The sequence below is a fragment of the Terrapene carolina genome, unplaced genomic scaffold (genome assembly GCF_002925995.2).
Source record: "Terrapene carolina triunguis isolate 2854851 unplaced genomic scaffold, T_m_triunguis-2.0 Scaffold22, whole genome shotgun sequence".
In the NCBI taxonomy this organism is placed as follows: Eukaryota; Metazoa; Chordata; order Testudines; family Emydidae; genus Terrapene; species Terrapene triunguis.
In genome coordinates, this window is record NW_020664373.1 from 10,747,698 (window position 1) to 10,762,176 (window position 14,479).

The window sequence follows — 14,479 nt, forward strand, 5'->3', positions numbered from 1 at the left end:
ATTGTGTGAATTACTTCCTTATGTTTGTTTTAAACCTGCTGCCTATTATAAGCAGACCCAGTGATCTCACTCTTTGTGAGTAAGACAGGCAGAATTTGTCCCTACATTGTTTAGGTCATCAAATATTTCTGGATAGAAAAGTATATTGCAGTTTGACATAGATCTCTTTTTAACCTTGAATATGTTGATGGTTTCAAATGGATCATGCTGAAGTTTGTCATACTGTTTGCCATTGTTAATATATATTATTAGATACTATGAATGCACAGAGTGACTCCATAGTTAAGTATGCATTTATTTTCACACCTAGAAATTTAATCTTTACTGTATGTATGAGTAGTACAGTGTATCCTCCCCAAACTTACACTTACACCTCTACCCCGATATAACACGGCCCGATATAACATGAATTCGGATATAACGTGGTAAAGCAGCGCTCCGGGAGGGCGGGGCTGCACACTACGGCAGATTAAAGCAAGTTCGATATAACACGGTTTCACCTATAATGTGGTAAGATTTTTTGACTCCTGAGGACAGCGTTATATCTGGGTAGAGGTGTACTTTTGGACTACCCTTTGAACTTCTCTGAACATTTTAAAGTAAATCTGTAAATTAGCATTAAGCATTATAAAATACACCCTCTTATTTTGGTGAATCTAATTTTTTTGTATCTCCCTAGTGCAAAAAAAAAAAAGTGAAGGTTGGGTATTTGGAAACTGAATCATTTATGTATTATTCCAAAACCAGAAATGTGGGCTATTGTTAAAGTTTATCAGCACAATTTGTATTTATGAACGTTAACCATAACCATTTCTATTTAAACTATAATTTTTTTAATCTGTTCTAAAATCTTTTTGTCAAATTAATCTTATAACATGTATTTTACAATGTATATTGTCATATAATTGTGCATCAATTATTTTCAACAGAGAATAGGTTGTACAATATATTTTTTCAGGATAAATCTCTAATGGGAAACTGACAGAAAGCATTCTTTATCAAAAGGACTGTTGTACAGTTCAGCCAATTATGCACCACAGTGCTATATTGTTTGACCTATTTGCAGTAGTCCTGGTCTAGAACATTTTGGAAGAAGTAATAAAATGTTGATTGAAAAATGACCAAATAATTCTTGCTGAATTTTTTTTTTAATTTTTTTGACCAGCTCTAATAAACAAAGACTCATTTCCATAACTCATCTGCTATACCTTGAGATCAGTTGTAAAAAAAACAGAAATGAAACTAATGTACCGAAGTGAGCACAGTTCTGAAACAATTTGTTTCAAAGATGTCCTGTTTCCATTTAATTTTTCAGGTGGGTGACAGTGACACAGGGACCCCCGGGGCTCAACTGTCTTTCTGGCATTGTGTGTTGCTCTGTCTTAATATAAATATTTTTGTATTTAAATATAATAAAACATGAATTATTTTCCCCTCTTTAATGACAGAAGCAGCAGTGCCTCCTTGGGTAGATAGCAATGAAGAAGAAACAATTCAACAACAAATCTTGGCCTTATCAGCAGTAAGTTTCTTGTTTGTTATTAAAGCTGTCTTTTGTTTTGATTAAAACATATACCTTCAGTAATTTCATCACTTATCAAAAAATTAGACTACATTGTGTATATGCATACAAAATTTAGATACAGCATGGTGTTTGGTTACCAGTCACATGCCTGAAGCAACTTCTGGGCCAAAATAGAGATGGAAAAATGTATCCTCCTATTTACACTTTTGTCTTTAACAGAAAGTTACATGGCTGTGACGCTAAAGAAATATGTAGGGAGTGAGATGGTCTGGTCAAACGTGATATAATTCCTCTGATGTCGGTTAATAACTATAGTATTTTCTTCAAAGGACAGGCGAAACTTTCTGCGTGACCCGCCAGCAGGTGTTCAGTTTAACTTTGACTTCGACCAGATGTACCCCGTCGCTATGGTAATGCTACAGGAAGATGAGCTTCTGAATAGGATGAGATTTGATCTCGTCCCTAAACAGTATGTAATTTCTGATTATATTTGTGTACTGTCACACTCTTAGTTTGTCTTTTAATTTATAATCTTAACTTCCCTAAATTATTCATCTTCCCTCTCCACCTCCCTCAGCTTTTCCTTTTGTTTCCCTCTGCTGCACATGTTGTTTTTAATAAATACAAGCTATACACAGTTGGTCCATAAATAAGGAATACTGGTATTAAAACTTTTTAAAGAAAATATCTAGTCAATACAATACAATATTCCTATTTTTCCCAATGTATTTTTAATTGTAGCCATTTCTTTAATGTAGTAGGTGCTTAAATTGAAGAGAGAGACTCCTCCACTTTAAATTTCCATCTCTGGATTTTATCATCTTAGACCAGGGGTAGGCAACCTATGGCACGCGTGCCAAAGGCGGCACGTGAGCTGATTTTCAGTGGCACTCACATTGCCCGGGTCCTGGCCACCGGTCTGGGGGGCTCTGCATTTTAATTTAATTTTAAATGAAGCTTCTTAAACATTTTAAAAACCTTATTTACTTTACATACAACAACAGTTTAGTTATATATTATAGACTTATAAAAAGAGACCTTCTAAAAACATTAAAATGTATTACTGGCACGCGAAACCTTAAATCAGAGTGAATAAATGAAGACTTGGCACACCACTTCTGAAAGGTTGCCGACCCCTGCCTTAGACTGTTATTTATTACTTGAGTATAAAATTTGAATTGTTTGAGAATAAAAAACACTCATGGAGTTATAGATTGTCATAAACAAATAGTTAGAAGTTCACTTTTGTGTCGTTCTTCTTTTCCTATTTTATTAGGTGCTTTAGCCTCTTGACTCTCCTTAAAGTTTTGAGTTATTTCCACAGAGGTGAGAGAGCTTGGCATAGGCCCTTTAAAATACAGGTGGTCAAGATTCCCTTGCTGTTTCAGAATAGCTCTTGGTATTATCTCTCTCATTCCATGTGTTGTCTTTAGTTTTGTCTTATTGTTTGTTTTTGTTTTTTAACAACCAGTTTTGTTTTACACTCTTCGTTTGCTTGGAACCATGCAGAATGTGAAATACTTATTTCTCTCAACTTAAGCACCAATTTTTCCTGGTTATACCAGATTAAGGCTCTACAACGACTTCTAATCAATTTACTACTTTGAATATGACTTTTCACTGTTCTGTAGACTTAATAAAAATAGCAAAAGCGAAAGTTCATTTTATAGAAGGATTTGTTATTCCAGATTGTGGACACTTTCGTTATTGTTCTTGTGCTTGTTTAGCTTGAATTGTTAATAATTACACACATGCACAAAATATATTAAAATAACATTATTAAGGTTGTAAAGTCAAGCACTCCAAAGTTAGGAAGTGCCAGAATTAAGGTTGCCTGTGTAACCTACATTTATAGAATCATAGGACTAGAAGGGACCTTGAGAAGTCCTCTAGTCCAGTCCCCTGCACTCCTGGCAGGACTAAGTATTATTTAGACCATCCCTGACTGGTGTTTGTCTAACCTGCTCTTAAAAATATCTAATGATGGAAATTCTACTACCTCCCTAGGCAATTTATTCCAGTGGTTAACCATCCTGACAGGAAGTTTTTCCTAATGTCCAACCTAAACCTCCCTTGCTGAAATTTAAGCCCATTGCTTCTTGTCCTATCCTCCATGGTCAAGAAGAACAATTTTTCTCCCTCCTCCTTGTAACAACTTTTTATGTACTTGAAAACTGTTATTATGTCCCATGTCAGTCTTCTCTTTTCCTGACTAAACAAACCCAATTTTTTCAATCTTCCCTCATAGGTCATGTTTTCTAGATCTTTAATCATTTTTGTTGCTCTTCTCTGGACTTTCTCCAATTTGTCCACATCTTTCCTGAAATGTGGCACCCAGAACTGGACACAATACTCCCACTGAGGCCTAATCAGCGCAGAGAAGAGCCCCCTTGTACAAATACATTATAATAGTTTGTGATCATGTAATTAAAGACTATCTCTTTTCCCCCACCAGGGATCCCTGCATCATTCAGTGCACAGGTTGAGCAATGCTCAATTAATGAGCAGCTAGCTATTCATTATTTTGCTTTCTCCTCATTGTCCTCCTCAGTGGTGTGGTCTTGTGCCTTATTTATTGCACACTATTCAAACCCTGCTCTGATGACAGAATTATTAATTTCCTGATGGACTTTTCTATGGTGCTCTTCACTATGGTATCAGAGTGCTTCACAAACATTCATTCATTTGTTTTCACAATACCCCTATGAGGTTAGTGGCTCTTGTCCCCATGTGTAAAATAGGGCAGAGGCGCAGAGGCACAGAGATAAACATCAAAAGTATCCACTAATTCAAGGTTCCCAATTTGAGACATTTAGGATCTGATTTTTCAGAATACTTAGTATTACTTAGCACTGAATATGTTCAAAGCACAGCTCCCATTTACTTAAGTTGCAGCTGTGAGTGCTCAGCTCTTTGATGGAGGCAGGGATAGAATCCAGTTCTTCAAGGCAGCATTCAACTTCCTTAAGTGTGAGAACATCCTTTAGCTTCCTGCAGTTCCTGCCTCATTCACTACACACTTTCCAACTTCTGGTATATATGAGGCAGGGGTATTACAGACAACAGTCGTCTTTACTACACAAATCTGATTATCCACACAGCACCATCCATCCTGTCCACTGACTGAGGCAGGATTCCTGTGAGGGAAAGTAGTATATGATCATGTAATTGAAAAATGTATCATACTTTATATGCACAAGGGGGGGCAAATTAAGGTTTCACAGGCACTTTAATTCTGGCATTTCCTAATTTTTGACGGCTTGATTTAGTAACCTTTATGTTCTTTTAACATGGGGTTAAGAGATGGTGTGTAATTTCCTAGTTTTTATAAAAGCAAACTGAAAAAATAGAAATGGCACCATATTGACATCCCAATGCTTCATCTGCAGGTTGGAACCTTTAGATCTACCACACAGACCTCTTCTACTTGAGTTAGCAAAAGCAGTAGTAGGTTGTCCGCCTCTACGTGGACCAGCACTACCTGGGGATGAGACACTTTGCCAGTGGGTTTCACAGATATTTGCTAAGTGCAGAAGAACAGCAAGACTCTAGAATCTTGGATTTCATTCCCGGAGGAATGAAGGAGGGAATGTTCTCTAGGGGTTACAGACCCTTTGGTCTGTTTCACCTAAGCTCAACCCCTTCTGTCCCATCCCCTCCAACTTGTTCCAGTCCTGTCTCTTCTCCACCCCCAGCTCCTTGTTCCAGGCTCCTCCTCAGGCTTTTCATCCCAGTCCTGGTTGTCTTGCCCAGCAAGTCTCCCACTGGATACTCTGCATCTGAGTCCCAGTCTCTCCACCCATGTTTCCAGTCTTATTGCCCAGCCCAGCTCTCACCCAGCTCCCAGGCTCCTGATCCTATTTCAGCCCCCTCCCTCCCCCTTACTCCCCCAACACACACATCCCTTAGCTGCTTGTCCAGGGCACCCTAGCTCCTCATCAGATCTGTCCTCCATCTCCCTGTTCTCCTACACTGTGATGGTTCCCAGTCCTAATCTCCTTGCCCGGCCAGTGCTGAATAAATTGGCAAATGTTGACAATCAGTTCAATATGTAGAAATAGCAACCCACTGAGATAATGTAACAATCAATACTGCATTTCTGTAAGCTCCATCTAGTTTCGCAGTCCACTGTGTTAGAATCAGGTAATTTTCTCCTTTTGAATATAAATGTACTATGTATTTTTTTAATATGAGAATACTTTAACAGTGTATGAACTGCTGTTAGTACTGGAGTAATTTCCTTTCAAATACACCTCTACCCCGATATAACGCTGTCCTTGGGAGCCAAAAAATCTTACTGCGTTATAGGTGAAACCGCGTTATATTGAACTTGCTTTGATCCGCCGGAGTGCGCAGCCCCGCCCCCCTCCCCCCCCGGAGCACTGCTTTACCGTGTTATATCCGAATTCATGTTATATCGGGTCGTGTTATATCGGGGTAGAGGTATATATGCTCTCTGTGTGTAACTCACTTTAAAGAAGACTAATAGGGATTCTAATTTTCAGATTGCAGGCTTTTCTAGCATGTCTCAGCTATGAAGCTTGTACATAAAGATTTGGATTTTGTTTGCAGATTTCACGTTAATAGAATACTGTGTACAAATACTTCACTGTACAATTATACTTCAGATATTTTGTTTTCAAACTGACAGATTGAACATTTGATGTTGCCAGACCACGGGTAGACTGAATTTTTATATTTGTTGAACTTGAAGGTGACAATCCAGGGTTTAAATATGCTGCTGATTATAGATTTTTTGAAAGTATTCACCTTTTCCAGGGCCAAATTCTGCCATCGTTAGTTAAGCAAAACTCCCATGGGCTTTCTGCTCAAGTGAGGAGCCCAGACTTTGGCCCTTGTTTAAATTGCTGCCTTACCATTAATAAAAAAAACAGTTGGGTTAAACTATATTATATAATATGTGAGGGTGATTTATATCTAGGTTTTTTGTTTCTATTGGTAGCGCACATGCGCATATTACCTTGATATTGGTGCACATAACAAAATTCATTCCGCTCATGGATAGAAAAAATTAGAGGGAACATTGGTTACGTCCAACTCACTCTATGACATTTAGTATCATAGGAGCACAATCTTGTAAGTGCTTTTTTATGAGACATTCCATTGACTTTAGTGATGTGTGTAGGATTGGACCTTTAGTTAAGGACTGCTTTACACAGCTGATGCACACAGGGCACAGAAAATATTGCATGTTGCAGCTACTTTAGTTGCAACTAAAGCATACCTTGAAAACAGTTTTAAACTTTGTAATATAAATTCAACAAGCAAGAAAAAAATGTAAGATACCACGTCTGTTGGTGCAACCCCATGAGGCAGCAGTGCTGTACAGAGGGAGCAAATAGTCCTCCTTTTATCCTAGATCTGCTGCTCTCCACAAAGCTAGTAGAGCTCTGGTCCCACTAGTAGCCAAGCCCAGACTTAGGGTATGTCTACACTACAGGATTAATCCGAATTTAGATAATTCGAATTTGGGAAACAGGTTGTATAAATTCGATTGTGCGCGGCCACACTAAGCACCTTAATTCGGTTTTAAACCACATTAATTCGGTGGTGTGCGTCCACACTAACCCTAATTCGAATTAACAAAATCGATTTAGGCTCTACTCCGTTCGTCGAGGTGGAGTACAGAAATCGATTTAAAGGGCCCTTTAATTCGAATTAACTGGCTCTGTAGTGTGAACGGGTGAAGGGTTAATTCGGATTAAGGCAGCTAAATCCGAATTAAAGTCCTAGTGTAGACCAGGCCAAAGTGGTTGTAGCTTATCAAAGGGGATGAGACTTTGGAGAGGGGAGCTAAGCCAAGACTAGAGGTGGGATTCATGTGGTTTTGTTTTGCCTGGCTGAAAAGTAGGAGTTGGTAGTATGGTCTTTCGAAGATAATAATGTACATCAGCTTGTTTATTATGCTAATCTTTTTTTCCCTAAGAAAATACACTGTTAAACTGGAGTTAAGTGGTAAATACGTAACAGTAACTTAAGAAGTGGGAGACCATTGTAGTGGTTGGTTTTTTAAACAGTGTGTCCATGTGTCAGGGAATTCAAAGCTGAAGTTACACTTCACACTTGAGAAGGTGGAAACAAAACTCTGCTCTCACTCCTGTAAGCTATGACTGTAGCTTTGACTACAGTAGCTTTAACTTTGTGCCTCTGTTTTTTCTACCTTGCTTGCGGCTAACTGTAAACTTTCCACAAATCAAATGTAGTTGTTAAAGCTATGTAGTCATAAAAACTTATATTTATGTTTTTCTTTAGTGTAAAGGAGGAGGTCTTTTGGAGAAATTATTTCTACCGGGTTTCCCTAATTAAACAGTCTGCACAGCTCACTGCACTGGCGGCTCAACAGCAAGTGGTAGGAAAGGAGGAGAACAATGGCAGGAAAGAGGATATACAGCTGACAGGTACAGAAAGTATTTGTTTTGAATAAGCAGCTCACTATGAACAATCCACTCTGTCACACTTCTTAGTATTTATATGCATCAGATGACCTATATGTTTTTTAGTTTGCAACTCACTTGTACCATATATAGGAGGCTTCTTGAAAAAGTGTTGTTTCAAAAACAGGTCCTTCTTAAAAAACCCCAAACCCTCTAAGTTTATCTGATCTACTGATTCACTGTAAATATTGCCCTCTTTTCTATGTATAATTAAAGAGAGGCTGTTTTCATCAAAAGAGTGCAGAAGTTGATTCAGGTATAGATACAGCATTAAGATGTACTCAGTTTAAAAAAAAAAGTTAGTTTAAGGTATTACTACACATTCCACCTAGCTCTTCTGTTAAATTTGTTTTTGAGGAAAAAAATCTGTTTTGAATGTTGCATAGCTAAACTTTTAATATAGGTGCTGATTTTTCTATATATGATAAGCATCCTTTAAAAAAGATACCCTTGACCCCACCTTCCTCTCCAACTAGTCTTATCATCTCCCATTCACCTCTAAATTCGCTGAGTACACTAGCTACAACCATTGCCTGAAGTTCAACGCCTCCATCTCCAACCTTGAATCCCCTCTAATCTGTTTTCCACTCTTTTCACTTTGCTGAATCTGCTCTCACCAAAGTCCCTGATCCCCTCTTGGCCAGTTCTCAGGATCCGTACACCATACTCATGCTCCTTAACCTGCTTTTTAAAATCATTTATGATGATTTCCTCCTTGAAACTTCATCCTCTTTAGCTTTCACAGCTCTGTTCTCTCAGATGTGTGACCACTTCTTCAGTGTGCACTTTTCATGGTGGTCCTCAGAGATCTGTCCTTGACTTCCTCCTCTTGTCTATCTACACTCACTCTCAGTGTGATCTCATCTTCTCAAATGGTTTCAACTATCTTCTCTTTGCCAATGACTCATAAATCTACCTCTCCAATACAGACCTGTCTCACTCCATCCAGTTCTGTATCTCTGCATGACGCTAAATGTCTTGTCAGCAACTTAAATTTAGCATGGCCAAAACTGTGTACCACATTCCTCCCTACTTCCTTGTTTCTCCATTACTGACATCATCATGATTTACCCAGTTAATAATGCTTGTAAACTGGGTAGTATTACTGACTCTCCCCTCCATCTAGCCCTATACATCCAGGCCATGACCAGACCTTAGGGCCTCTTCATCTCCCATCTTGACTCCCTTTAGGTCCATTCAAATGCAGTTACTAAGATCATCTTCCTGGTTGATCTCTTTGAACATGTCCCTCCACTAACTCCATCACCGCCACATCAAGTGATTCTTGTCTTTATCTTTTAATACCCTTTGTGTAAGCATCCCCTTGCTTACCTGCTCTTACATCTTATCACATCACTTCTCCATTTCACCAAGAAGACTAACCTCAATTATCTGTTTATCTGTTTCTCTCACAAAAACCTTTGAGAGTTCTTCCACACCACCTTTTATGTATGGCATATGCCCTTGAACTACTCTGTGAATCTACAGTATTCCTTTATATCCCTCTTCAAGTCTTCCTCCTACCATCCTCCTACCATCATGCCTGTGAGAAACTGCCAACTGCTGGGAAGATAGTTTGGTAGACACTTCCATATATATTTTGTTGATTTTTTTTTTTCAGGTTATTTTATTTTTAAGAAGTCTCAAACATCTAGCTATGAACCTTGCTGGCCTCTATAAATGTGCATTCTTAGTGCTGTTTCCCTTGTCCTCTGTTTCCTTTTCCTTCTGATTGTTCTTTACATTCACCTATTACATTTTGTTTTAAATTATATTATGAACTCTATGGAAGCAGAGACAGTCTTCTGTTTTGTGTGTTTTTATATTGCCTACCACTGTAGATGCTGCTATAATCCTACTACTGACTTTTTAAACTTGTACATAGCATAAAGTTTGGATTTTTACAAAGTTTCCCCGGTTCAGCAAAATGTAAACTTTGCAGATAGTCTCTTTCATAGTATTGCTCATACACAGAGTGCTCTGGTTATTGGATTCCACTTTTCTTGTTACTACTAAAAGTCTAATTTAATTTTTGTTTCTATATCCTGCTGCTTCATAAAGCTAGCTTCAGCAAATGAGGATCACTGCTAATATTATGGCTAATTAATTGGAAATTGAAATGAAAGAAATAATTCTGACATTTAACAAATTTACACAGTGTCTTAGATCATAAGCTCTTTGGTGGAGTGTCTGTGTCGTCATCTTTGTTCGTACCGTGCTTAACACGCTTGACTGGAGGCTCAAAGTGTGCAATAGAAATAGTAATTGCTGATTTAAAATCTTGATCTTCTGTATCAGTGTAAAATTATGTTCTGTAAGGAACCCTCATTCCTAAATTTGCCCTGCAACTTCTCATTACTTTGTTGCAGGAGTTCTGCCCACTTTCTAGATCTAGGCTTTTACACTTGCATTTGAAAGAGAATCCTTAATTCGCAAGGCTATAGGAGACAGGGCACTTTGCAACTTGCTGAAATCTAAAAAGACTTCTGCAAACAAAACATCACCACAAGTGGGAGGGGGAGTGGGGAATACCCCATTACCTATCAGCAAAGTGGAGAGATCCATCTTCTGCTCTGTCTCCCATGTGCTGGAGTTCTTCTAGCTAAGGTTAAATAAAGGGGCTGCTCAATGGCCTTTCAGTGGTCAGGCATCACTCTGGAGAACATTGGGTATTCCATAGAGGGTTTTCTGGTTGGATCCCAATCCTAGTCACCAGATTTCTCAGTGTGGCTAAGAATATTGCTGCTAGACCACACCTTGTTGGAATATAAATTTGAGTTTTCACAGAGTCCACTTTTCCCATTTTGATTTTCAATTAAGTTGACCTTTTCTGAGGCTATTTCCACACTAGGAGGCTGGAAGAACTAGTAGCACTTTCTTGTAAATAGCCCTTCCTGATATTTCACAGGTAAAAGTTTCTCCACAAAGTCAACTCTCATTTTTATAGAGATCACTCCATCGCCTCTCATTTTGTCCCCATCTATCCTCTCTCTCCTTAGGACCTGCTATGGCTCAAAACTACTTAATATTTTATTTGTACAGAACCCAGGATTTTCTCAGATTAAATTTTGCCCATAACAAAGAAGCTGTTTACCTGAATTAATAGAGCCCTGTGTAGCACAACCGTTGGGTATCTTTGCCCTCTGGGCATGAGGGCCCCCTACCTTAGGCCTGGTCTACACTGGGGAGGGGGGTCGATGTAAGATACGCAACTTCAGCTACGGGAATAGCATAGCTGAAGTCGACGTATCTTATTTCGACTTACCTCCCATCCTCACGGCGCGGGATCAACAGCCGTGGCTCCCCCGTCTACTCCGCTACCGCCGCTCGCCCTGGTGGAGTTCCAGAGTTGACGGGAGTGCGTTCGGGGATCGATATATCGATCCCCGATAGCTCGATCGCTACCCGCCGATCCCTCGATCGCTACCCACCGATGCGGCGGGTAGTCTGGACATACCCTTAGAAACTAGGTCATTTCATGGGCTGCAAGTGTCTCCCTCTGTGGTGGTGGTATGTTAGACAATAACTGCAAGATACTAAGGGCTATGATCCAAAACATTCTTCCCCTCCCAATCCCAAGGTTGACCTGGAGTTCTGGCGTAGCCTAGATTCCAGACTGCTAAGATCCTCTCAGAAAGGGAGTATTTGGATCTTACCTTCAAATTGACTTTGTGAGGAAGATCACAAGCCTGGAAGCCTCACCCAGATACTGATCTATTTAGTTGACTTATTTATTGGTGGGGGGCGGTTCAGTTTGATTTAGCCAAAGTTTCCTTAGTCTGAAATAATAAGGGTATAACTGCTTACAGAATTTTATCTTAAATTTCATTGTAAAAATAGAATCAATGTAGAAAAAAACATTCTCTAGTTAATTCATTCTTATTTTGTAAATATTTCACCCATAACTGAACGTAACCTTTAAATATAATGTATCCCCTGAAATAGAAAATTTTCTTGCATAGTTAATACTTATATAGTTTAAATTAGTTCTGGGGATATTTAAGAATAATAAAATATATCAAATTTCCGTTTTTTTCTCTTCCTAGAAACAGTAAGGCCCAAAACACCACCTGTTGCAATCAAATCTCAGCTAAAATCTCAAGAGGTAACAATGGTTGTATACTACATCTGAAGTTCAGTATATGAAATTTACATTTAATGCATCATCACACAAACTGAGTTTGAGGTTTTTTGTTATATTTAGAGATAGCAGGTTTGCTTCAGAATAAAATATTTATCTGTACAATATTGATACTTCTGGAGACTTATGCTAAGACTTAACAGTATAGGCATTGTCATTATGACACCATTTTATTATGACACTGAAAACAATTTTGCTTGCCACTGCAGAAGTCATAACTTGGAGAGCTAAAGACATTATTCTTAATCTTGGATTGCAATATTGTTGCCAGGGAATTCTTTCAGACAGAGCTGGAGCCATAAATTTACTAAGCAGTAATAACATTTAATACACCATTAGTAACACTTATTTTAAATATAGATTGGTGGTTTTGCCAATATTGTCATGTATCTTAATACTGTAGAACTTACTTTACAAATATCCAAAAAGTTCAGTGTTTAACATCTAATTCTGCAGTCCAGCAACAGCTTTTTCTTTATTTCAGTACAGAACATTAGAGAAATGAGACCAATGAATTCTATTCTGTTAACTAAAACCCAGGGGAGAGGTTTCCAGAGATCAATCCTACTGTAACTCTCATCCTCTTATGGACAGTCTTTGATTTTTTTAACTGCCTCCACAATTAATATAAACATTTTTATTACTACTAAATTACTTTAATCTTTTCACTGTTTTTGGAGATTACTAAACTGAATTACAATTCTTAGAAAAATTTAAAAATATAACATGGAAATTAGTCGCTTCTTCAAAATGTATATCAAACGGGTTTTTTTCTGTTCAGAAAGATATGGTAATTGACAAAATAGATTTTTTTTTATTTGTATTTGACTATATTAAGCTATAGAAGAGAAGTTCACATGGAGTAATGATTTTCAAGTGTGTTTTCCTCTTCGAATGATCAAAATTTATTTTATTCAAGGACGAGGAAGAGATTTCCACTAGTCCAGGTGTATCAGAATTTGTTAGTGATGCTTTTGATGCATGTAACCTGAATCAGGAAGACCTAAGGAAGGAAATGGAACAATTGGTGCTTGACAAAAAGGAAAAGGAGACCTCCATAGTAGAAGGTAAAACAAAAATTAAAGCTAATAAAGTAAATAGCTTTTTATAAATTTGACTACATTCATTCTAGGCAATTTAAAAAAAACTGTAGATGTTTACTGAATTTCAAACGATGGCAGTAAGGATTTGCTAGATTTGGAATATTCTACTCTTACTAAGCAAGTAACTTTTTGACAGGCAAGTCAAAAAATCATCATGGCACCATAGTAAATGGTAGAAAAGCCCATGTTTTGCTTGACTATTTATTTCTGGAATGCCTCACTGCAGAAAGGACTAATCACTATTAAGACATTCAAGCAGTCTCTTGCATGGAATACTAGTTACAAAACAAAAATGTTCTGAAGAAACGAACAACTTTACAAGAAATTCTGCTATGATAAAATGACTGAAAATGATGGGATTCTCATTTTTTCTTAATTCCCAGCTCACATACTTGATTGTAAGTAAAAGATTTTTTGTGTAACTGCAATCCTTGAAAACTCTGTGGGATCTGAAAGTCAAGCTGCATTTTCCTTATTGTGCATCATCATCAATAGTAAAGATTTTACAATCCAGATTATGGTTTCAGTGATACCGGTGCCTTAAATGGAGTTACATAAATTTAACTAATCAGAAGTTACTAAATAATTTTGAATATGATGAACAAGAAGAAAAAGAATTCAGTTGTCTTAGCATGGCTCTGTCGAGTTAGAAGTAAAAAGCAGAAAAATAAGTTTAGTCTTAGTAGATGTGACGTTGAATATACCACAATAAAGTAATCTGCCATTTTTTACATAATCACTTTTTAGAGTAGAATTGTAGTCCAAGTGTTCAGATGCTGTGAATATTAGTCTGAAATCAGTTATTTGCAAGATGTTGCAACCCCAAATTTAATAGTTTGTAGGTTTAACCTTAAAATTACACTCATATGCATTTTCCTGAATTGATTGAAATTCTTGCTGAGTGGTTTTAATAAAGCTGTCAATATATAGTGTATTTAGTAGAAATGCTAACTCACAATACTGGATGAGACTATGGAATTACCTCCTATGATATCCAGACTCCAGCATTGGCCAATACCTAATACTTCAAATGCAAGCCTCTACCCCAGGCTTCTTCTCATAACTGACCTTGTCAATTTGAGGGAAGGGTGGCAACACAGGAATGGCTTCTGACTCCTCTTTTGCCCTGAAGTATGAAAGTTCATTATTTTTATCCCTTGTTATATTAGCTTGCCTAGCTATATATCTTAATGGAAATAAAATTGTCCATCCCTCCTTCAGTTACCCATAGTATTGGATTTTGATCTTTGAAACC

The 14,479-nt window shown here is 37.7% G+C and overlaps 1 protein-coding gene across 1 annotated transcript in view; it reads left to right on the plus strand.

Annotated features, from left to right (window-relative positions):
- The window catches only part of LOC112103826 (synapse-associated protein 1), a 28,596-nt gene that overhangs the window by 12,114 nt on the left and 2,003 nt on the right, over positions 1 to 14,479 (plus strand). Inside the window, exons 4-8 of the mRNA XM_024195778.3 lie at positions 1,449 to 1,522; positions 1,855 to 1,994; positions 7,799 to 7,944; positions 12,027 to 12,085; positions 13,041 to 13,188. Of these exons, the coding sequence (XP_024051546.1) occupies positions 1,449 to 1,522; positions 1,855 to 1,994; positions 7,799 to 7,944; positions 12,027 to 12,085; positions 13,041 to 13,188 (567 nt within the window). The remainder of the gene's footprint in view (positions 1 to 1,448; positions 1,523 to 1,854; positions 1,995 to 7,798; positions 7,945 to 12,026; positions 12,086 to 13,040; positions 13,189 to 14,479) is intronic.